At 45.5% G+C, this 25,844-nt stretch overlaps 1 protein-coding gene across 1 annotated transcript in view; it reads right to left on the minus strand.

Moving 5' to 3' along the window:
* The window catches only part of LOC119437400 (pre-mRNA-splicing factor ATP-dependent RNA helicase DHX16-like), a 147,399-nt gene that overhangs the window by 12,307 nt on the left and 109,248 nt on the right, over window positions 1-25,844 (minus strand). The window contains exons 14-18 of the mRNA XM_037704429.2: window positions 23,647-23,715; window positions 23,405-23,536; window positions 9,362-9,481; window positions 7,115-7,255; window positions 5,935-6,153 (exon numbers count right to left, since the gene is read on the minus strand). Of these exons, the coding sequence (XP_037560357.1) occupies window positions 5,935-6,153; window positions 7,115-7,255; window positions 9,362-9,481; window positions 23,405-23,536; window positions 23,647-23,715 (681 nt within the window). The remainder of the gene's footprint in view (window positions 1-5,934; window positions 6,154-7,114; window positions 7,256-9,361; window positions 9,482-23,404; window positions 23,537-23,646; window positions 23,716-25,844) is intronic.

The raw sequence follows: 25,844 nt of genomic DNA on the forward strand, positions 1-25,844 counted from the left end.
TTGGCAGGCCTAACAAGGATGGGCAAGCTGACATGGACACCTTGCCTATGAGTATTTCCCCATCAGAGTGGACAGTGTTGCCATAACGTAATGCTAGTTTCGTGTTATGCCACTACCAACCGTTATGATGCAACTGGGATTTACTAGTAAGACTACTTCCATCTCGCAGCAATGCTTTGTAAGCTGGGTGGCTGTACTATGAGAAGTCAATGTGATGAAAAAAATAGGTGAGCAGGCAAACTTTTCATGAACATTCACACAGAAAAGACAAACATGCATTATTCTTCTGTATTACTTGTGCTACACTAGTGTTCTGCATGGGCTTCAGCACTTGTTCCACAGATGACATGAAACAATTCTTGGCAAAGGAGTATTAGAGTTTTGATTATGAATAGAATAATAGTAACTGGCCGAAATGCTATAACAGGGTGTTCGCATCCCGTGCTCCCAATGATGTGTAGTGATTGTACCAAAGTATGAATTGGGTCTAGCTGATTTGACATCCTTTTTTATAAGGAAATAATGGTATGTGAAAATAGGACAAAAGGGAAAAGACAAACAAAAGTACAAGCACGACTACCAATCTTGACCGAGGGGGTATTTATTGCAGTGGGTACCAACACGTGGCGCGTTCAGCTCAATTCGGCTACATATCACTTGATGTGCCAGCATAGCTGGACTTGCCCAAGAAGAAGGCGGATAAGACGCCACTTGTGCACAAATCAAGGCTTGCATTTTAGAGTCTGAGCTGCACTGAACACAAGATGCTGCTTTGCACTTGGCACGTGGGTCTTTCTACGAATGAATACATACACTCCTGAGTGCACAAAAGAGGCCATTATGTGAGATTGCAGTGCATACCAATACTGACTACTGCATCTGTTACTCTGTACTGTAGTTGCCTAGCTCTCATTACATGGTTCGTATTCACCCCAGGGCAGGCATGTTCAAGGCGCAATCTAAGGTCCAGATTGTACACAACAATAGAAAGTATCAAAAGATCAGTGGTGCCACTGAAGAAATGAGATTTGGAGCAATTTTTGGAGCAGCAAAATCTTAATTTTGGAGCAGTTTGGAGCATCCAGATACAGATTTCGGAGCACTTTGGAACTAATAAATCGCAGCTGCTGGACACGTCCTAAGCTATTTCAAACACTTAAAGTTGACAAGCATTATTCCGGAAAGTATTTACTCGCTGTAAAACAATGTTGCTTTGCCTCTAAATACATGAGTTTCCCTTTAATTAAAATGAAGACAACAAACCTGTTCATACAGTGTGCTGTAGTTAGTTTATTGCAAGTTCAGTGAAGCTGCTCAGATGTTGCCTTTTACATCGTATTATTTTTTCATTGACAGCTGACACTTTGTTATGTTTTCAGCAAGGCTCTAGCATCAGTCAGAAACACCTGGCCAGACTCAATGTCATAAATGCTTTTCTGAGCCAGGCTAGCTTTGATAAGCCCCTCGTAACGCTCAGTCATTGCTTCAGACGACACCAGGTACTCTTCAACAGTCTGTTTTTCCTCGTGAAGCTGAAGCCTCTGTTCATCAACTGGCTGATTCTCAACTGGCGTCGACCAATTATTTCGACACCAGCAATTCAAACAAGCTCGATTATTCGGACTGCTTTGAGGCACCATCACTGGCCCATAAATTTAAAGTATAAGTACAACCGAGATTTGGGACACCTTAAGGTACTAAATTCTATATAATTCGGAGTCCGCCTGCACGACTGCCTGCTAATTTGACCGCCGAGTTGAGCGGAAATAGCAATATTTTGGTGCTGATACGTTGCTGGCATCGCCGCAGCATGGTGGTCGGCCATTTTGCTGACGCGTCCTGGAAACCGAACCTAGCGAAGCCTAGTTAATCCAGCACCGACCGCGCCCAAACCATCAAGCGAACTCCGGCAAGCCGTTTGGGAGTGCATTCGGGTTGGCTCCGTGCATCCAGTGTTTATTCATTGACGTGTTAACTAGCGACACGGTTGAAGCGACTTAAGTTGTTTAAGCGGCGCCGACTACACCCTTGATGTCTCCACCAACGAGGACAGTGACTGTTAAAAAAAAAAAAAATGCAGTCATTCAGCTATGATAGCGCGATCGACTGCTGCGCGGCGATTTTGTAGTGATGCATTCCGCTTGATTCTACATACCGCTCTTATCGTCTCCACCTTTCTCTGCCGGCTGATACCATATAACGCAGGCGGAGCGCCGCTCTTATACCACTGACGAAGCGCAAGGAGTGGCAGCGGAAAAGGCATCGCTACAAAATTGCGGTCCAGTTGCCAAAGGTTGAAGATTCGGTGCATGCATTAATTGTACTTTCGTCTTTTTGTGGCGAAAGCATATATAACAGTAGTACAGATACAGACAGACCAGGTCGTAGGCAAGTGTACGTGCGCGCAGGACCGCGTTGACAAACTTCAGCTTTATTTTTGGACGATCCCTTTCCGGGATACTATCACTTTCGCCAAATTTCGCGCGACTAGCACAGGACACGCCAATGGATGATAGCGTTCCTGGCACACTACCAAGTATGCCGACGCTGACGCTAGTGACGCGAAATCCCGCGAAAGTGAACGTATCCCCGAAATTGGTCAAACGAGGATAAGGTACTTTTTTAGCCACTGGCAGAATAAATTCAGTTATTTTCTGGCGAATTTGGATATTTTCGACTCCCAGGTGGTCCCCATCGAGCCCGAATTATTGGTTGCCGTTCGATTTATGAAGCCGCTTTAGTCATGCGTGCTACGCACGTCTGCACACACGTAATGCGCAGGCGCTAATTTGGCGCACTTCGGCGTAAAATCGTGTATTTTTATCAGGATGGCGCAGGAAATCTCATATGGCGCAATCTGGTGCATTTGGTGCAGGAGTGGGAGCACTGAAAGATGGCTAGGCAGAGTTATGCAGGAAGCAACTCACCTGCACACTACAAGAGGGCTGGCTGCATTCTTGTATCACTTCACAGTATCAGCTGTTATGAGCTTATCTATACTAAGTCTGTATTTCCTGGTTCGTTCAGGTAAACATCCATCTGTGACGAGTGATGTACCACTCTTAGCATCACAGGAGGTTATGTTCGACACACGCTACAGTATAGACCACTTATAACGTAACCGCTTATAGTGCAGGACCGGATATAGTGCGGTCTTTTCAGACTCCCGTTAATTTTCCCATAGCACTCCATGTATACACATATCGCTTATAGCGCAGTTGCGGGAAACGAAGTACCGGTTACAGTGCGGCTGCCTGGGAGTACAGAAGTCAGCGGAGACGGCAAACGCTCCCCTCAAACGGGCGCCCCAAGGAATGTTCGAGGAAGAAAGATAGACGAAGTGGAGGAGAAGGGCACGTGGCGCGAACGAACAGCCAGTGAGGCTAAAACCAGAATCTTGAGTGCGAGTTGTGAAATATCACGGCGCGCATAGCGAGCGAGGGCCGCGAAACTGCCAACGCCATCCAACGCTCGCTTCATGATAACGGCAGTAAACGAAACTTCAGGGAGCGGGCGGCGCCGGCACAGCACGGCGAAGGGCGCACGGAAGACCGAGGAATGTGAGGGAGGAGGGTGGCAGGGAAGCGGATTTCGCCTCGGCAACTCCGCCGCTTCGGTGGCTCCCCTCGCCCTCCCTCGTAGCTCCCTCACTTTCGACTGTCACCGTGCACGCCCGCCGCCGTGCAGGCGTCACCGCTTCAGCCGGCCCGGCGCCAGCTGCCCGAAGTTTTGTTTTCTGCCGTTATCGGGAAGCGGGCGTTTGCTGGCGTGGGCAGTTTTGTTGGCCGGCCTGGGACAGCGCCGCTGCTTCCCTCTGCACCGTAGCCGCGGCGTGCAAGGTCAACACGTGACTAGAAAGTAGAGGAAGCATAAAGGAGAAAGAAGGGTTCACTGCCATTTTCTACGCGTGGCTACGGTAGTGTGGCTGAGAAGTCGGCACAGTCGGCACGGCACGCATGTTCCAGCGCAACGCAGAATCGGCGACCTTGCCATTTGAGAGAGGGTGAAATTTACACCGCATTTTTTTTTCTTTCTTTTTTTTGTTTTGTACGCGCGCGACATTGAGGGGTCTCTTTTAAGCTTTTACTCTATGGCGGTGCAGGAGCAATGCCGGTTGGAGGCGCCGCTGCGTGAATTATTTCGAAATAACGAGATTCGACTGTAAATTGATTCTAGCCGCATTCCTCGACTGTCGCATACGCGTGGCGGCTCGGCGCACATGTTTTGCATATGTGCGGGCCTTGAAAATTGTTGCTTTGGTTATAGTGCGGTACCGCTTATAGTGCCGATATTCGTGACTCCGGCGACTTACGTTATAAGCGGTCTACACTGTATTTGCAAAGAATACTCAGAGGTGATTGACTGATTGATTCCTGGAGTTTAATGTCCCAAAGAAACACTGGGGTTATGAGAGATGCCAAAGTGGAGAGCTGTGGATTAATTTTGATAAACTGGGGTTCTTTAATGCACACTTTAATCGAAGTACTACTACATGAGCATTTTTGCATTTCGCCTCCATCAAAATGCAGTTGTAGTGGTAGAGAGTTGAGCCTGTGACCTCATGCCCAGCTGCGCAATGTCATAGCCCTGAGCCACTGCGGCGGTAATTTCACAGTCTGGATAATGGAAGACAGCTGGCCGACCCAATGCGAATGCACGTGAGGCCATTAAACATTGTCTGGTAAAATCCTAATTTTCTTAATTAATTAAAGCTGCAAAGAACCCCAAATGTGTGGGTAGCTGCTGCAGCAGCCAGTGGAGCATAAGTGCATTTTCAAAGAATTCTCACCGACAGGAGAATTGGAGGTATTGAGGTTAGATACTAGTTTTCTTTAAAGAGTGTTTGTCAAAATCCTATTCTGTAATTTATTGCCAAAGTTGCGAAGAATCTTGACTGAGCAGCTGCAGCAGCCTTCGCAAAATTTGTAACCGTTGGTTAGCAGAATCAGCCGATACTCATACTCGCTCACTAATATTTTTGCAGGCTATGTGCTCACTCATACTCATAAACACTCACGCTTGCAAGCACTCACTCACGTTCCTACTCATACTCACCAACACTCGCTTGCATTTATAGTCGCTTCCATTTATAATCACAATTACCGGCACCCACTCAAGCTCAGAGACAAGTGGGATCCAATCCCACTTATATACATAATCACGTCTACTCACACTTGCTGACAGTCACTCACTTTCATACTAACGTCTGCTCAGAATCACCGTCACAGATTTTCGTTTGTACTCACACTAACCGGCTCTCACTCCTGTTCTACTCGCGTCCACTCGAACACATCGGCACTCAGTATATATCATACTCACATTCAATCAAACCCTTTATTACTCACTAACACTCTTATCTCATGCCTGTGAAATCAGTGAGAAGCTTGCAAGTCAGTATGCTTGTGAGTGAGTAAGCTGACTATGTTTCTAACAGTCTTCGAGTAAACTTCTGCATACTTGAGCGATCTCTGAAAATTCCAACATTACTGAAAAACTGCATTTGAAAATCCTTGCAGGCCTTCAAGGGTTTGCTCTCAGCTGATGCTGTTCTTGATGTATGCTTACTGGGAGCTCGCACAGATCTGCCAGTTCTTGCTTTTTTTTTGTCCCCCTTAGGGCCACAGGCAACTTAAGATATTATATGAAGGAAACAGACGTGGCCAAAGAGGTAACTACTCAGCTGCTTGCTTCCTGACCACATCCACGGCATTTGAGAGCTTACATGCAAGAACTTTTTAAAATTTTTGCTTCACATATTCTGCACCATTACATGAAGCTGATATGCATGTGAAAGCCTTGTCACTAAATGCAGGCAAAAAAAAAGAAGAAAAAAAAGATGATGACGATAGGGAAAGCAAAGGCAGACAGGGAAAGACGGAACAAACAAGTGAGAGGCAAGAAAAAAAGAAACAAATCTTGTTTCTGCAAACCCACCAATGTCTCGTGAGCAGGTGGGTCGAGGAAGTCGAAATGGAGTAGATCGTTGATGCCTAATGACTTGAGCATTAGCACTACATTTCCGAGGTTCACCCGCTGGATCTCGGGCACTGTGTTATCCTCGAGCTCATGCTCATATGCCCACGCAGTGTAGAGGCGGAAGCACTTGCCTGCAGCCACACGACCTGCACGGCCAGAACGCTGCCGGGCGGATGCCTGCATTAAAGTGATGGGAGGAATTAGCACAGCGCATTCTACAACTTCCTAGGTTGAATGTTTGGTTACTTTATAATGCATGGTAATATTGCATTAACTGCTCCTGAGGAGATGCTGTCAATATTCACGACATCACGAGGAGCTAGCGTGGAAATGTCAAGGTGGCATCGCCACCTGTCTTTTGTTCTGGCATCCTTTCTGGTTTACCCAGCCTCCACTCACAGTAACACTAATATTTTTTATATTCCAGATGCTTATTCTACCAATCCAGCTACACGTAATGCTTTTCTTCAGGGCCCGTTTAACCCTTTATGCACGAATGTTACCTACAGGCTACACACCAAAAAAATGTATTCTTCCCGAGCTTTGGTATCGAGTGCAGAGTTGATCACTAAATATCTTCGGCCAACACTGAATGACGGGCAGCAAGCATCATTTGTTTGTTTGGAGCAGGAACCAGGACGAGGAAGAAGTTTGGCACGTGACTCGCTTTCTTTTGAAAGCAACATCAGAGGAGATAGACCGATGCAAGATCTCCGGCTATAGTGGTAGTATCGCACACGAAAGGTAAAGCAAATAAATGCATGTACACCTATGGTTCACATGTGACGAGAGCTGTCTGTAAAAATTCAAAACGAAGTAGGTGAAGCCCACTTCCAGTTCCTGATGTTGCTTCTCTATTGCTCAAAAAGCTTCCGCAAAGAAATATCCCCCCCCCCCCCCCCCCGATTATTATGCTTATTCTATGTGTACACTGTACATTTAAATGGAAAATTTTAAATGTTTTCGGGTACTTATACGTCTCGTTCAGGGTTGATCTAACCACTAGCTTTGACAAATGTTACAACTAGGGGCTCTTATTTATTAAAGACTTTCAAGTCAGCTAAGGGGCCCCATCAGATTTGCTTTCAACGTAACGTCATTCCCCAGCATGCAGACTAGGATGCAACCAGTAGCTTGCCTTGGAGATGGGCGTGACAACCAGTGAGTCCATGCCTGTGCGTGCATTGTAGCTGTTCTGCTTGCAGAAGCCTGGGTCAATCACGTAGATGATGCCATCGATTGTCAGAGAGGTCTCTGCAATGTTAGTTGCCAGCACCACCTGCAAGCGTCCCAAACCAACCCCAACAGGATTTTAAGAAAGGCCGCTACACACTCAAGAGTACAGCACTGATAGGTTCATGGAGAAAGATCTTCCTTTGGAAGAGCCTCATTCAAACAGTACATACATACCGTATTTATTCTAATATAAGGCGAGCTTTTTTTCACCAGAATTCTTAGCCTTGAAGTCATCCCCCGCCTAATGTGCGAGAGTGATAGCTTCAGTTACTGTTTTAATATAGCCTCAGCAGGAGCGCCGATTTCTGATGATCCAGATTTTAAATGGCAGCACAAATTGTACCAATTTGGCACATTTTAACAGTAAATTTAACAGTAAATTTAACATTTGGCAAATTTAACAGTAAAGGCGGAGTGTGGGTTAATGAGAGAGAGACAAAACGGAAGGAAAGACACCAGGTTAGCCAGTGTAAGTACCGGCTGGCTACCCTGTGCTGGGGAAAAGGGTAAAGAGAATAAAGGGTGACAGAAGAAACAAATAAAAAAACAAAGTGAGAAACTTCCTTAAGAACTTGAGCAAGCCCTTAAGGCCTTGAGTGAGAATTTTGCCTTATAGTGTGGCTTCACGACATTGTGGCATGCAGTGCCGTAAAGCCACACCTCAAGGAAAGTTTTCACCAATCCAACTTCGTTATCTCCTAGGCAACACCACTGCCTTCCTGCCTCCACGTGTTGAAGCTCCTTTCCCCCCTATTTTATGATTGCCATTTTGCATTTTGCCTGTATTGGTAATTAAGTACTTTGGGCTATCCCTGCCGAGTCCTAATAATCTGTTGGCTACTCTATATAGTTGCATATTAGTGTACATACATAAGTTATTTTCCTTGGGCCCCCCACCAACTGCACCCTCACCTTATGATCTCACCGTCTCATTGTTAAAAATACGGTATTACACATTCCAAACAGGAATGACATTTTTACGTATGTGCGTAAAATTTTTTACTTATGTGCGACACCATGGGTGTCGGTTCAAAGATCTATCAGTTAAAACTGATAGTTAGAGAAGCTGAAATGCACTTTCACAGAGCAGTCAGACACTTCGTGAGAAAATGGGTAGCAAGAATTAAATTGATTCAGCAGGTTGCGTCACACAGAATTTCTATGGTCATACTATAACATAGCTAATTTGCTCCCGCACAATATACACAATCTGCCGCACATGTTTTAAGGATACCAGGGATATTGGTGGACCTTAACTGTGCATTTTGGCTACAAAACCTTTGCTCTGAACCAAGCACCAGCATCTGACGTCCCGCTCCCCAAGATGCAAGCCACAGGACACTGTGATGTGCACTCTGCACAAAGTAATTTTCCGTCGTATTAGTGTGCACTTCCGTCATCACAAGCGGCACAACACACAATGAACGAAACGGTAATCCAACACACTGTGGCCCCATTTAACAAATTGTGAAATAAATTAAAATGATGTACATGCTACAATGATAATCATTGTCAGAGCTTGTGCCATTGCTTCCTTAGTTTTTATTTGCACACTAGTTTCCACCAACATGTACTTTAATACCAACACTTTTTTTTTCAATGTCACAGTCAGGCCAACAGTTTGCGATGCATTTCACAGTACACACAGTTTAGTACACCAACTGACTTTTTTTTATGAAGAGAAGTTCAAGAAAATCCTGAAGCAGCAGCACAGCTGATCTGGAAACTGTCATAAGAAACAGTGGGCCTCTTCACTTATCTGTTTCTGGTTTGGTTAGTTTCAGTGTTCGCAAATACCGAATAGTTCATTTTCTAATACGAATAGCTGGTGTGTAATATTTGATACGTATTCGAAACTTCGAATATTCACCCACTCTTATATATAGGCACAAAGGAAAAAAATAAGTACTTACAGGAACTATAAAATCAGTGCTAAACCACTTCTTGACACATAATTCATGCTCATACACTAAAAGGATGCGGCCCTGATGCACAGGAAGAAATAGGCATTTGCCTATAATCCAGTCTCTAGATGATGAGCGAGGCCACTATGTTTGTAGCTTTGGTACAAAGCCACAAAGAGCTTATCAACAAGGAGAAATGATGAATCAAACTTTGCCTCAAGTGCACATGAACAAGACAACCACACCTTTCTAGCCCCCATGGGTGTCGGTTCAAAGATCTTGGCCTGCAGCTCTGTGGGCAGGTTGGCATAGATGGGCAGGATCACCAGCTCCCGAATCTTGGAGCCTAGCTTGCGGGTCCTCTCCTGCAAGAATAAAACATGCCAACAGTGACACTAAGTTTGAACACAGCAATGCACAGCTAAAACAAATTCACAAAACAATTCACAACAAACAATTCACAACGTAACAGCCGGGAAAACGTAGCACCCGGGAACGTAACAGTGGGGTTCCACTGCAGTTGTCAGTAGCACACCCAGGATCTCTGCCAGGGGGGGGGGGGGGGAGTTGATTTTTGTGGGGGGGGGGGGGGGGGGGGGTGAGTAAGCAAGCACTTTGCATAATATGCAATTTCCTTACTTTAGCCAGAGGAACCCAAGAGCAAATAAAATGCCTAATAATTGTAATAATATAATGACACTAAGGATGATGACGATCTTTATTTCTTCAGCGTTTTACTCAAAGTAATTTAAGAGTGAATGAATAAACACAAGACATGAGAGTGTTTTTGTTAATCAGGAAAATTCGACTTCAAGCCACCTCCTGAATTGTAATGACAATGTGAACAGAGCACTGAAGGTACACGTTGGACTGGTGGGGCTGGAGATGTGGGGAGGGATTAACTCGGCCTCAGGGGGGCGGGGGGGGTTACAACACCCGACCCCCCCCCCCCCCGTCGGTGCGCCACTGGTAGTTGTGCACCCAACTGAGCATACATTGCTGTAAACTGTCATAATTGATATAACGAAATAATGGATATAATGAACTAATTACGGCTCCCCTTCAACTTCGTTATAACGAGGTTTGAGTGTATCAGCCAAATTTTGCACTCGTGCACGAAGTCACACAACCCCACCTTTTTCTCAAACACTCTATTTTCAACAGAAACTTTAACCTCACCCGTTTCGGGGCTGCCGGCAGCTGCCATATTTCGTCATATAGCTGATTCCCATACATGGCTGTTACAGGCCAATAGCTGACATCAATCAAGAAGCATGAGTCGACTATCGTCTGCTCATGCTCAGCCGCGCCTGCCTATGTAGGAATGAAGCTTTGGTCACATTCCTTACTGGGTGTTGTAGTCGTCACCTCTCACCATTTTCGATTAGTCTAGAACACTCAAGTAGCCTCGAACTATATGCGAAACTTAAGCCCAGACCCCACGTACACTATGCCTGTCATGCCTCGCAAGGAATGGTGGTTAGCATCTACAAGGGACGCATGCCAGTGCATGCTCACTCCCGGCCATTCCTGCATAGACATGCAGGAGTGGTACTGAGGGCTACAATTGGCGCAATCTGGATTTGCTTACAATCCATGCCAGGACAAAGCCAGTCCGCACCATGTATTACGGCCAGGCGGGAGTACGCGAGCGTGCACTCCTGCCCTGCCGTCCACTTACAATTGTGCGTAGCTGTGTCTGCTGAACGCTCCAGAACGCTTGCATGATTTCTCATGATGTCTCGTAATAAGGCTTTATGCAGACAGTGTGTTCAAGTTCTGTGGGGTTGCAGTGTCTTGAGCGCTCAATTCCAGGATTTCACTTCATAAGTGAGGTCACTTGTACGATGTAGTACTTTGTAAGGGTCAAAGTATCAACAAAAAAGCTTTTCGGAGAATTCACGGCGTCGCACTGGGGTCCATATATACACGCTGCCGCTAGGCTGGTGATGGACTTCACTACGTCGCAACTTGTACCGGCTTCAGTCGGTGCGCTGCTGGCGGCGTATTCGGTACCTTGATAGGTCTTTAAACTTGTAAAATCTGCAAGTCCCAAAAATATTCTTCTCCACCTTTAGTGAATTACAATTTTTTTCTTGGAATCCACGCTGCGTCTCGAAAAACAAAGGTTGATTCCTTTCTACAGACACATTTGCCCACCTCATATAAAAGTTTTTGAAAACAAAAAATAGTTGAACCCTCTTAGTTTGTCCTTATATAAACATAATTATTCATTTTTGACTGCTTTTGGCAATGGGACATGTGAATGCCAATGAAACTTTCTCACTGAATCTAAAACTGTTAAATGTACATGGTTTCAAATTTATAGTCATTTGTTCAAACTCATAGTCCGAAAATTTCTAAAAGTGAAATTAGAACCAAAGCCACAACAAATAGCATCATTTTCAATCGAATATTCGAAAATATAGAATATTCGGACATGCCAAGCAGCTAGTTCCTCTTTAGGTGTGGGGTTCTTCTGTGGATTCTGGAGCAAACAGTACCCTTTTTCCTGAGGAGTTCCAAGTAGCTTTCCTGCCTGGTGAAGGTGTGACACCATCCTCACCACGTGGTGTGCTCCCCATGCAGTGCTGGATTAAGAAATTTTGGAGCCCGGTGCTAAATTTGCAGTAATGGTTAAGCCAGTTTAGAATTTGGAGCAATTCTTGGAGCAGGACAAAAGCAGTTTTGAAGTAGTTTAGGTGCAGCCACACTAGCCTTTTGAAGCAGTTTTGGAGCTGGAAATTTGTCCTTTTTGGAACATTTTGAGCAGTACAGAAGTAATGTGCAGCCATTTGGTGCAGTTTATAATTACTGTGCAATCAGTAAATGCTGCTCGAAAGTAAAGGAAGACACAAGGCGAACAATCTTTCCACGGACGGTATACCACAAATCGTATGTAGCAAACAGACCTTTATTTAGGTACGTAAGAAACTTTTATAAACAACTAAAATTTTGTAGGCTAGCAAGAACAAAGCTATGCAGCCAGGCACAATGTCAGGCATAAAACAAAAAATTATGGCCAATGTCTTATGTGCATTCCAAATGACAGATGTGCTTTGATATGCTTACCGTAATATCACAAAATGTGTATTGCACCCAATAACGATGCTTGGAGCTACGGTAAGAGACCACCGATGTGCGTCTATGAGTGGTGTCCGAATGGGCTGATGCCGTACAGTGTGTTGCAAAGATGTCAATCGCTTTCATTGCAAGCCAGCTTTCCGAGTGTCGTGCAGCCTCTCGGAATACACATATGAGTCAATTCAGCAACATAATTCAACCTCAGTTGCTGACACCCGACCGATCCTACGAGTCAATACCGACTGCGTATACCGATGCGTAAGGGCAGTGTGCCCGTGACAACCGTTGGCCAATGTGATACGGGCCGCAAGGGATTGCGGTAAGCTTGCCACTAATACATTCATATGAGTGGCTAATCCACGATTAATTTCAAGATCACGCGTACAGGTTCTTGATGGCCATTTGAAGTGCCAGACAGGTCCGCAGGTGACCAGTTGTCAACTATTGGGAGCGTGCATAGAAGTTTATTTGTGTGCTTAAACGTATAGGTTGACAGAGAGTTCTGAACTGCGAGCCTGAATACATGAATCTACATGCGTGGAAATGCATATCCCATATGATCTGTGTGTTTCTGGATGGCTAATAGGTCCTATCTCCGTACATGCTATCGCGCTTTTCATAAGCGCTGTTTCTGTTGCCGCTTCCTCTGTCGGCGTCGCATGTAGGAATTGTTTTGATTGGTGTTGTCAATCCGGAACAAACCTTGTACCGACACAGACCGAGCGCCATGGAAAGGCTGTGTGCAAGGCACCGACCATGTCCGGCCAGACTGGGTATTTCACCAAATATTTGAGAAATGAAATTGCAGATAATTGATTCACGAGGAATGCTCACTAGTAGATTTGTACATTTGAGTATTTGCAAACTCTTATTGAAAACGTTCCATTGCTGTGAAAGCCGACGTAAATAGCATGGTGCTGTTGGCGCAAATAGGACTTGAGTGGGCGCCGCCAGGTACAGGCAAGTAGAATCATAGCAAAAATGGCATGAATGGCACGCTCGGACCAGCACTGAATTTGCATTGAGGCTCCAGTGATGATGATGACAGTGACGATCACGGTGATCAGATACCAGACAGTAGAACCTCATTGACACGATCCCATTTATTACGATTTCCCGGCGCCAATGTTCACGGTCGAGAATGAAAAAAATGACCCAATACAGTCATGCTTTTTTTTATTACCAGTTCGTATGTTCCCAAAAAACACGATCTTTCGGCACCAACGTTCAGTACATCGTCAAACTGCAATCGTATGATACGTTTTCCGGTCACGAGATCCCATGTAAACAAGAACAGGTGCGAGACACACACGATAGGCAGCAGTAGGCACCCACCACAGCAGCTTCACTGCAGTACTGGCCACCTGCGTCACGTGAAATTGGCGACACGAAGACAGCTTCTATTTATGGTACTAACAAATCTCATGGGTTGTGTCGCACATTACGTCCACAGCTGTCCCCGCCATCGTGATAAGCATCTTCATTTATCTAGCTGTTTAACTGCATGTGCGGCATAGTGCAGTTCGAAGCATTCTGCATGTTTTTAATAGGCAATAACTCAAACACGGCGCCGTTACCTGCTGCATGCGGTGTGCAGTGAGCATCATGTCTTGCTCTGGTGGCATCATATTCTGGTGTTGCTCACCAGCTCGATTTCGTTTCGGTTTCTGGTTGCCGTCTTAAAACCTACACAATAGGAAAATGACAAAGTGCGCTTCAGGCTGTTCGGACCCTACAGGGTCGACGCGTGTCGGTGTCTCTCGCCAAGTGGGCACGTGAAAGCTTCCTGCCAAAATGCCCCACCCAAAGAGACTGTTGGCCCAGAACGAATTCGAGGAGAGCAAACATAAGCTTGCACAAGCCGCAAAAACAACCATGCGAGTCTCGCACGGGCCTCATCAGCTCGACGTGTATCGGCGTCTCTTGCTGCAACGCTTCGCCTCACGTAGATGGCGACTGCAGTTATGCCTGCCAATTTTTTTAGTGACTTCGGAGTGTACATTTTCTCAGTTAGTACGCTTTTACTCACACTTTTTTTTTAAATGTATGAAGGAGGTTGTAGTGAATTTAAACTGTCACAGGTTTCGCCTGCTGCTTTCAAGTCTATTCTGAGTATCCTCAGATGAAAGGTTACATGCCTATGAACATACATACGAGGACATCTTGTATCTTGATATAATGTTTTCAGGGGTGCAACAGCCAAAATAGGATTTGGAGCAATTTTTGGAGCAGGAAAATCTTGCTTTTGGAGCAGGAAAATCCAAATTTGGAGCAGGTTACGGGGGAAAAAACACAGTTTTGGAGCACTAAATCTCAAATTTGGAGCAGTTTCTCAAAGAACACTTACTCATAAAACGCCATAAAATTTATCCGGCATAATAAACTCACCCCCCAACTTTGCATTGGATTTCTGGGGAAAAAAAAGTGCGTTCATTACGCAAGTATATACGGTAATTCACATTACCAGCGTACGTGAGGGCAGGGGCGCGATCGGAGATCGTTGTTCGCAGGCGCGCGTTCAGTTTCGCCGTGCACGGTTGACCTAGGCCGCGCCCGGCGAAATTGAATGCGTGCTCCGAACAACGACCTGATCGCGCCCCAGCAGTGCACTACACGCAACTTTTTCCTGCCAAACACGTGGAAAGTACACATGCATTTCTTCGCGAGTGGTTCCCTTTCAGTTTTTTTTTTCTGACGATATGTCGCGACGTTCCGGCAGTAGTCGAAACATGCAGCGACCGAACCCTTGCTAGTTTTGTGCATTGCGTCGCCTACAAAGTTCACGCCGTCAGTGCTGGGTCGCTTGCTGTATCGTACAAGCGAGTTTCCCGTGGACTCGGGTTCTCAAATTGGGTTCCGCGAAACCCTGGGGTTTCGCAGGCTCGGGGTCATGCAGGCCCCTGCTCGGGCTTCCGCGAGCCACTGATAAATTTTACGTGGTCCCGCGCTCGCCAATTAAGTGGCTAAAACGGCGAACAAGAGGTGTGCTCGATCCACAGAACTTCCATTACCCATGCCCGAGTGTCAAAAAGCACATCACAGCACGTAACGACAGTGCGTGAACTGTGCAATAAATCCGCAAGCTGCTTGTAGCCAGCCACCCAACCTTCGAAAACGGGCAGCGCACCTAAGCTTTCGCTCTTGAATCTCGGAGGTCGTAACTTGCCAACATGCGCATTTCTTCCGTTTGTAGATAGGGTAGGTGCCGATAGCGTGCGCACTGACGTATACGTTGGAGGAACAACAAAAAATAAATGAATAAATGCACGGAGCACCACAAATGCGCGCCGCGAAAGAACAAAAACGAAGCGGCGCAGTCCGCATCGCCATGCTCCTCAGCGGCAATCGTACGCGATACGCGACTGACAGCAACGCCGGAATGCTTTGTGCTTATTTGTGCCCTCAAAGCCCTTATTGTTGCGTTAATCGCCGCGCGTAACACCGTGTTGGCGGCTAGCCGCGTGCTTCCATAAGTGCGTAGTCGCCATTTGTGATCGCATCGATAGCCACCAAATATAGCAAAACAGTTTTGCTATATTTATGCTTGGAGAAAACGTGTTTAGTTTTTTGTTAGGTTGTTATCTAATGCTTATTGTCAAAAGGACATGTCACTATCATTTAACCATGAATTTCGTCACAAATATACAAACTGCACAATATCCATCACACAGGAAAAAGAGAACCGCATGCTATAAAGCAACAAACATTTTATTTAGACATGGACACTTTAAATTGCTCTGCACACGTGGCATACAATCTAGGTGAATACCAGAAAGTGTATGTATACTAGAAAAGGCTTGAGAGGAATGTTGCTTGTGGGCCCTGGTAGAGCAAAGGACCTCTGTGCATGATACCACACATCTTTTGCTTAGGCTACTACTAAAACCTTTTTAACCCCAAAGGACCTTGATGACCTCAGCTCGTCATGCATAATTGTCACTTTTTGGCTTATGACGAGATCACCTCACCGTGGGTGTTTCGCCACTTTCTGAATGGCTTTGGATGAACAGAGGCCGTCAAAGGGTGTTTTTCCATAACATATATGGCAGTAGCTGCTTGAATTTCACTGTTTTTATTCAATACAATTTTTTACACTACATGTAGACGGCAGCAGGTGTTCCTTGTGAGCTGAGGTTGCCCTGTTTGCCTGAGATTTTTCCATGCCTTCAGACAAACATGGCATCAATTGTGCAGTGCTTAAAGGGCCCCTCACTAGGGCACATAGCAAATTTTGATTATACGTTCGGAATTGTTATGTGCCCTCTAGGGAGCGTTCTACCGTGATAATTTTTAAACTTGGTTCAATATTAGCAGAGAGAGAAATATCCGAAGTGTTGCGAACCCATAATTTCAGGAGGCAAGCGTAACAACCAACATACGGAACAGTCTAGCCTCTGCAAGCAAAATTCCTTCCCATACCGGAGCTGGAGGATCACGTCAGGTACACGTCACTGTCCTTGTCTTCTTTTTTTTTTTCTCTCGCATTTTTTGCTGCGTGGCGCACTTCATGTGACGGTCTCACGCACGAAGCCGCGAGCTGTTGTGTTTGTTTTGTTTCGCTCCGTGCACAATTTTGTGAGCTGTGCACAAGAACACCTGCATTGTTGTCTGGCTGCTTCTGTGAACCAGGATATGTGCATGTTTGGACAGGGTGGCCCGGCTCGTGGATCCTTACCACGATACACCACATTGTTGTACCGCTGGCACCAGACTAGCGGTATTAGTCAGTGCCATGTGAACCCTTCGGTAGCTGCGAGCAGATCAAAAAGCATGATTATGCGCTAGAACATGGTAGAAAATCACTAAGTTTCGTTCGATGTGCGGGCACCTGCATGACGTGGGAACAAGCAGACGAAACGGAAGTACATCTCTCTTGCTACGGTATGAAGTAAAACAAAGACATGCATACATTTAGTCTGTATTTGTTATAATTTCTCTAAACTGTAATTTGTCTATTAAAAATTGTGGGGTTTCACGTGCCAAAACCACGATCTGATTATGAGGCACACTGTAGTGGGGGACTCCGGAAATTTGGACCACCTGGGGTTCTTTAACGTGCACCTAAATCTAAGTACACGGGTGTTTTCGCATTTCGCCCCCATCGAAATGCGGCCGCCGTGGCCGGGATTTGATCCCCGCGACCTCGTGCTCAGCAGCCCAACACCATAGCCACTGAGCAACCACAGCGGGTTTAATTTGTCTAATGAAGCAACAGATCAAACAAATAACTGCTGTTGCCTTGAATAATTCTGAAAGTCACATGTCACTGTGAGTGACGTCACAGCACTCCGAACTATGTAGGTGCACTTTTGCAAATGACGTCGACTCTCCGGCTGGGAGCGCAGCGCCTGTGAGAAGGGCGCATGGTGGTTGGTTTGAAATTTCAGCGGTTTTCGCGACGCTTAGTGATATAATACTTTGCAGACTCTATCGTTAGCACGCATTATATGCACTGTGCTTGTCAGCTCAAAATGGCCAGACCTGGTGAGGTCTGGCCTCTTTAAGGGCGTTGGATTGCTTTTCATCAGATGATCATAGCAAATATGACCAGGATGTTGACTTCATTCTTCAAGTGTAAAAGACAGTGATGACACTCTAGATGACAGCAAGTCCGAATGTGAAGAAAGTATAGATGAGACGGTCGTCCCGTGGATTCTTTGAGGTACAATGTTTCCACAGTTATTTTTGTGTTTTTAAAGATGTTACTGAAGTATTTCACATCATAAAAAAAAGCCATTTTGGTACCGTTATTGTTTTAAAGATGAGCTCTTATGCGATTAAGAATTCTTGTGGTAGAGTGAAACGTCGTTACAACGAACACTACATTTCACTACAACTTATCAGAGAACTTTTAAGAAATCCCCTGCTAACTGCGTATAGTTTCAATGTAAAAATATTTCAATACTATGAACTTCAGAATACTGAACTTTTCAGAATAACAATCATTATTCAGTTTCCGTGTTGTGTTAACGCCTCAGTACTACAAACTAATATTCTGAAATCTGAGGATTCTTAGATTGCCGTGTATCCTTTGCGGCAGCGGAAACAGTAGGCTAGCAGATGACAAGGCGCAGAAAGCAGACACTGCGATGCATGGGTTTGGGAAACCCGAGATGGTGTCGGATGAAAAAAATGCCTGGAGAGGAGTTTTTCTGTTTTTTTTTTGTCAACGCAACAGGTTTGGCAAGTGCATGCTCCGCCCAGACAAGTGTCGCCTAGCAACAGAGGTGCATCTCTTCCTTCTTCGCCCTTCTTTCTGTGCACGCCTCTTCTTTATTTCGCACTTCTTTCTGCAGCTGTAACAGCTACGCGCACGGAGAAATGTAACCTCCGTGCTTACAGGGATGCCACACGGTCGCACTTTCCGGATGGTTGCGTTTACACGCGCTTGCACTTTGGAATAGTTCAGGTGTCTGCCACGAGCAAGACAGTTGCGGCGTCCATGGCAAGGAATGCGAAAAACAAACCAACAAAAAGAAACATTACTCTATATAGGCAACTGGAGCTTCTTCTTTGTCGGTGTCAGTGTCGCTTTTGCGTGCGCCGCTCTACATATGGCGCTGCGGTGGTGCATGGTGGCGGAATCTATGGAAAATAGCAACAGCACGGGCTGAGAGCCAACAGCGATGTTTTCATGGATAGCTCATGCGGTGACAATTGTTAAACTGATGGGTTGATGGGCGAAATGGTTACTTTTGGTGCTTCCACTATAATGACCTTTCAGAATAAGAAACACTTTGGCATGCTCCCCTGAAGTTCATTATATTGAGATTTCACTGTAGAAAGTTCCCTGCACGATGCTTTACAACTTCTATTGTATAAAAAAAAATTTCTCACACTGCCCTGATGAGGAGCCAGTCAAGGAAACATTTTTCATGGGGCCCACTGGCAGTTGGAGGCCTGGGACTCCAGCCCCCTTAGCCCATAGGTTAATCCCGCCCTGTCCCCATGCAGTGGGAAGCCAGATCTCTCCTTCATGTGAATACAGTAAAACCTTATTACTGCTAACACCACATTAACGAACTTTTCAAATTAACAAACTTTTCAGAAATCCCCTGCTGACTGCTTATAGTAGTTTCAATGTAAAAATATTTCAGTACTACGAACCAGTGTTGCAGAATGGGCGCCCCCATTCCATTCCGGGGAATTAGAACCTTGCCACAATTCCATTCCTTTCAATTCCTCGGAATGAAAAAGCTTAGCCCATTCCCACTCCAGGAATGGCTGGGCAGGTCAATTCCACTTCTGTAATTCCTCAACGTAGGAAAGGCATCTTGATGGTTTTGTGGAGTTACCGATGAACGCACAATAAAGCTGATGTCATCAGATGCGTTAAGAACTGCAAAAATACGCAAAACATGTTACCAAGGTCGAGGGATAGTAGCCTGGTGACATATCTCGCGCAGTATAACCACCCTACTAATTTCCATATTATGGCAGTTCTCCCGCTACCTATAGTATTTGCATGGTCGGCATGTTTTAATGGCTTGTGATGTTTTAATATTGTTTAAGCTTAAATCTGTTAATGCTAAAATGACGACATAGCGTATTTTTATACTGACAAAAGTAGTGTTCAAGAAGACCTCATATTCACTAAGCAGTTTCGTCACGCGTCTGGAGCGGTCGTGAATATGAAGGAAACTAAGATTTGGTTAATGGGGAACCGAACCCTCCAGATCTGCTGGTATTAGTTGGAACAGTGCACCGCTCGAGCACATTGTCGTGCCTTTGCATCAAATATGGAACACTGGGCTGCACTGCTCGTCAGCACTCACGCATGTCAAGCGCGCCTTGCAAGCATGGATGGGGTGAGAACTTTTTGTGTTCGCCTGCGCGCAGGTATGCAATGTCTTCCTCGTCGTAAAGCTTATTTATGTGCATCAGGCACTAAACTGCATGCGAGATAAAGTTCAGGCGGTACATAGAGTATTCGTGACTTTCGTGTGGGGTTCTCAATGGGAACCAATGCGCAGGGATAATTTGTTTCTCCCTTCAGTATCTGCTGGGATAATGCATCTGTTTGTACACTAATTTATGTCTCGGTTTTTCTTTCACAAATTGGCAGATTGTTCACACTTTTACACCACGCCGACCCTTGGCTCTAGCTAAGTAAAGCTGGACCTAGAGAATGCGTTATGGCCTTCGACTTCGAAAAAAACATGTACTCCGGCTTACATGACTAATTTGAGCATAATATTACAGAAGTAGCAATTAAGGGAGTAGCAAGGTACGTTCACCCCAAATGCCCTCTTTGCTTGACAATGCAAACACGGGTTATTAGTCAAGAGTTCGACGAAAGCTCGTCTGGTCAGGTAGCATGTTGAGTTAATGAAAATTACGGTCACTGACCAAGTCAAAAAAGCGTTTTGACGTTTCGGAACCTGTACAGGTTCCTTGTTCACAATGCAGCGGACGTAGCATCGTTGTCCAGTTAAATACGCAGTATATGACGTAATGAACGGGCATAAACTTGAGGCATGTTTCCATCTGTCCTGTTAACGGTATCTGGCGTCGTCTGTATCAGCAGAGATTCTAGCAGCAGTCTCGTTGTCGGATTTTTATCTTTAGCCATGATTGCAGCATCTTCCCAAGCGATAGAGTGCTGACTCTTGTGCACATGCTCCGCCAGTGCGTTGTACACGTGGCGGTGATTTTGAACATCGCGCTTGTGCTCTTTCAGTCGTCGAATGAAGTTTCCTGTTTCGCCAATATAACAAAAGTTGCAGTCTTGGCACGGGATCTTATAGATTACCCCCGGGAACTTTTCGTCTTGTAAGCGGCCCTTCACGTTGACAACTTTGCTGCGGAGCTTGTTAGATGGCACATGCGCAATGCGTAAGTCATATTTTGAAAATATCCTTGAAAGCGCTTCGCTGATACCCGGTATGTAGGGAATGCTGGCCCGTTTTTGATAAGCTCGTTTCTCGGATGGCTGAGGATTCAGCACCCGTTTTTCGATTCTGCGAACAAAAGCAGCCGAATAGCCGTTATTGGACAGTTCTTGGCGTACCGTAAGAAGTTCTCTTTGGAGTTCTTCTTCACTGGAGCATAAGTGGGTGGCCCGATGGATCAAAGATGACACGACAGAAGTCTTGTGCCCAGTTGGGTGACATGACGCAAAGTGGAGGTAGCGACCGGTATGGGTCATTTTACGATAAACGGAAAAGGATAGGCTGCCGTCGGAACGACGTACGAGTACGTCGAGGAAAGGCAGCCTGCCGTTTTCTTCTAGCTCCAGAGTAAATTGTATGGTCGGTTGTATGGAGTTGAGGCTTTGTAGCAACCGGTCGACGTCGTCTTTGTGCAGGATACAAAAGCAGTCGTCCACATAGCGCAGAAAAACTTTCGGTGCAGGTTTGAACTCTCTTAGAACTTCTTTCTCCAGTGCTTCCATTACAAGGTTTGCGGTTGTAACGGATACTGATGCCCCCATAGCAGTCCCCTGTGTCTGCTTGTATATTTTAGAGTTGTAAGTAAAGTACGTGTTACTTAAGCACAAATGAAGCAGTTCACACAGCTCTGAAGGATCCAGGGGTGTCCGGTCAGCAAGGTTGGCGTCCTTGGAAAGGGCTTCTTTGCACGTCTCGACGGCCAAGTCGATAGGAACACTCGTAAATAGAGAGGTTACGTCAAACGAGGTGAGTAGAACGAGGTGAGACACGCCTATGGCGTGCAAGCTGGTATGCGAAAGTTTGCAGTGAACACAAGCATCGCACCAGCGTCAATATGCGTCACAACTTAAGAAGTGCTTTTTCGAACATTCGTCTGAGTCGCCGACGGCAACAGAAGCAACAACAAAGAAGTGAAGGGCGGGGAGATAGCAGGCAGCCGAAGCGAAGGCGCCGCCGAGGTAAAGAAAAATAAAAAACCGCAAGGCGTAAGGGGGGAGTACGCTGCAGCCGTAGTTCCGCAGGATCCATACGAACGGTGTGGAGCCGCAGTTACGCGAGGAATCAAGACAAACTTCGGAACAACTCAGTCTATAAGGACAGACTTGTAGTAGGCGCATTGCGTATAAATGTACTGTGCTTGTAATCAGCCAAGCCACTTAAAAAATATACTGCTTTATTGGTAAATTCGAGACTCTGACTTCCTCATGTGTGAATGTGGGTGGGCTGGTTGGTTTTTCGGCATATTTTGACAAAAAATTGCATGTAGACGAAAAAGTGCTCTATTTTCGAAAAACAATATAATTCCATTCCGGGCAAAACACACTTAATTCCATTCCCATTCCATTCCTCCAAGCATTGTCGCCATTCCATTCCGGGGTCGCGAAAATGTGGAATGATTCCGGAGTGGTAACTCCGCAACACAGCTACAAACTTCAGAACCAATGATTGTTATTCAATTTCCGTGCATTGTTAGCAATGCCTCAGTACTACGAACTAATATTAAACAATCTGGGGATTCTTAGATTTCCGCGTATCCTTTACGGCAGCCGAAACAGTAGGCTAGCAGACGGCAAGGTGCAAAGAGCGGACGCCGTGGCGCATGGGTTCGGAAAACCTGAAATGGTGTCTGAGAAAACAAACGCAAGAGAGAACTGTTCTTTTTTCTACTGCAGAGGCGACGACGCATAAGGTTATGCGAATGCATGCTCTGCCCAGACAAGTGTCACCTAGCAAAGGAGGCGCATCTCTTCCTTCTTTCGCCCTTCTTTCTGTGCACGCCTCTTTCTTTCGCACTTCTTTCTGCGGCCATACTAGTTGCGCGCCGCGAAGAAATGTAACCTCCGTATTGCGGGGATACCGCACAGTCGCACTTTCTGGATGGTGTCATTTACGCGCGCTTGCACTTTGGAATAGTTCAGCTGTCCGCCTCGAGCGAGACAGTATAGTGTCCACGGCATGAAACACTGCGCTTGGGAGGCAACATGGAGTTCCCATTTTGTCGCCAGTTTTCTCGGCATCAGCGTCTGCTCTGCACGTGCCACTCTTATTATACGGTGCTTCGTACATGCGTGGTGGCAGAGCCTAAACAGTGCTGGCTGAGGGCTAGCAGCGACGTTTTCATGGATAGCTCATATGGTGACAACTTATGAACTGTTGGGTTGATGGGCGGAATGGGTAATTTTGGGGCTCTCACTATAACGCCCTTTCAGAATAACGAACAATTTGCCGCGGTCCCCTGAAGTTTGTTATATCGAGATTTCACTGTACTGCTTGAGAAAGTAGCCTCAGCTGAAGATCACACCACTCTCTCACCATGAGCATCTCCTGGCAGGCTTCAATTTCCTCTTGCCCTGTGAGGAAGACCAAGACGTCACCCAGCGGTTGGGTGATGTGGATCTGCAGCACTGTCACCACGCATGCGTCCAGGTAGTCTGCCTCGGGAGCCTGCCAACAAGTGTAAAGTAACGTGGAGGGGCACGGTTGCACTTGGCTCTTGCCAAAATTGCTGATAAAGAAATGCAAACACGGTAAAGAAACTGGGGCAAAGTAAGTACCTTAGTGTAGTAGATGTCCACCGGAAACCTCCTCCCTGGAATCTTGAATATAGGTGCATCATCGAAGAACTGCACACAAAAAATGTAGGATGCTTTAGGAGTGTGGTTAGAGACAAGGTCAGGAATTGTCACACTGGACGTACAAGTGATCTGTGTACTAGTTAAAGCTGTCATTCCAAGCACCACACAACAAACAGACCGATAGAGAGAAATGAAACCAGCTCTAAAAACACAGACCGATGTTCTATCAGTCTGTGTTTCCTATACAATAGACGGAATTGAAGCATTGTAGGTAACCAGCCTGGTTTACTGTGCTATATAGATACCATTTCCAAATGTAGATGCCGTTGCCCTAAAATTTTGTTGTCACAGCTGTCAGAGGTATACAGAAAGAAAGCTTAAGTATTACAAACCAGCAACAAAAGTCGTCAAATTTGCTGTGGTAAGTGATAAACAATTTTTAACTGAACTTTAGGACACTATCTGTGAGAACAGTTAATTCAAGCTGTGAAAAAAAAATAATAATCTGTTTCAAGCAGTGCGCCCGTACAAGCGAAAACAAGGCACAAGACCATGTGGCATATCTGACACATGATTTAACTTTCCACACAAAGCAGGAATTTCCAGTAATGGCACCAGAGTGTGTCCTTGCACCCAGCAAGCACATGTGTGAAAAATGCCCCAACAACAGATCATGATTCAAACCAACCAAACCTTTCACACACAGCTTCTTTATGTGGAACTTCAATGTTACATGATCTAACTGTGACCACTGCAACACTATGCCAACAAGCTGACAAGCTTGCATTTTACAGCACTTTCCAATTCGTGTCACCTTGTGAAAAAAAAAAAATGCACAGCTGCAGTCTCAGCATCTACGGAAATTACAAGCCCTTATGAGCACCAACTAAAGAGAGAAGATACAATTACTGACATTGTTACAGAGGGCGCCATTTTTCAGACCATTACCAAAGCTTTAGTAGAGCATTACAATCTAATGAAGTGCAAGGCAGCAATGCTAAAAAGTGGTCAAGTTTCATCATATTTGGACAACTGCATCATATGTGGGGACAAAACCTCATCCAGTCCTCCTACGCAGTTCAAAAGAGCAAATTAGGTAAAATTGAGGTAGAATAGTAGCCACCTGACCTACAGTAAAATTTGATTTGTTACTGTTTATTTTTTCATAGACATCCTAACCAAACACATTGTAAAACATAATTTCCTGCTTGTATGTGGGACTTATGGCATGGAAGCCTGAATTGTATTTTCTATGCTCAACAATGGTTTCATCTGAGCCTAAATGTATGAACATGACATAAAGGAGGCAACAGCCCTATATTTTGCCTCATATTTTTGTTGCAACTGTATATGTTGTTTTTTTTGGGGGTTCGACAACTTTGTGAAGTTGATTGTTTAGACTGCCCTTTCCTCTCCAAACTCAAGTTTCTGTTGAAAACTGAAATAAAGTTTCAACTTATTGATGAGTCATGAGGCCTCCATTATATCCTGTCCATAAATTTAGGCTGTATACTGCAGTGAACTTTCTATTCTCATCAAACTATTATAACGACACAGACTGACGGCATTTCACTTGTTACATGTGAATGTGATGCAGAAATTGTTCACTGCATGGTGATACTATCACTGCCATAAATCCATTTTCTTGAATGAACTGTAAGGCTCACTTTTATTTGGCAAAATAAACACAGTCTAGGTACATCAGCCCCACACTCTATGTAACATGGCACAGTGTGTACTGCACACCTACATACAGTAGAACTCCGCTGTTACGTTCCTCGGTGCTGCGTTTTTCTGGCTGCTACGTCGTTTTTGCCCAGTCCCGGCATAGCTCACATAAAATCCCATGCATTAAAAACCCCGCTGTTACATCGTAACTGCGGAAACGTTCCCGTATGATACGTCGCAATCTGGCACCCTGAATTCCCCCAAGCAACAAGCGCCGACCGCCACTTTGACTTTTGACAAGCCTTGGCCTGCCTTGACTACGGAACTGGTTGCATGGCGCCACATGCGAGTGGGAGTTGCCACCACTAGATGACCATCAGTGGACGGCCATCTAGTGGCACCACCGAACTTGGAACTGTGATCTTAGTCGTGCCTTCTTGATGGCGTCGCGAAACCGGAAGGCGCTTTCCCTTGACGAAAAGCTTGACTCACTCAACGCAATTGACAAG

This window comes from Dermacentor silvarum, chromosome 1 (assembly GCF_013339745.2).
Source record: "Dermacentor silvarum isolate Dsil-2018 chromosome 1, BIME_Dsil_1.4, whole genome shotgun sequence".
NCBI classification, from domain to species: Eukaryota; Metazoa; Arthropoda; class Arachnida; order Ixodida; family Ixodidae; genus Dermacentor; species Dermacentor silvarum.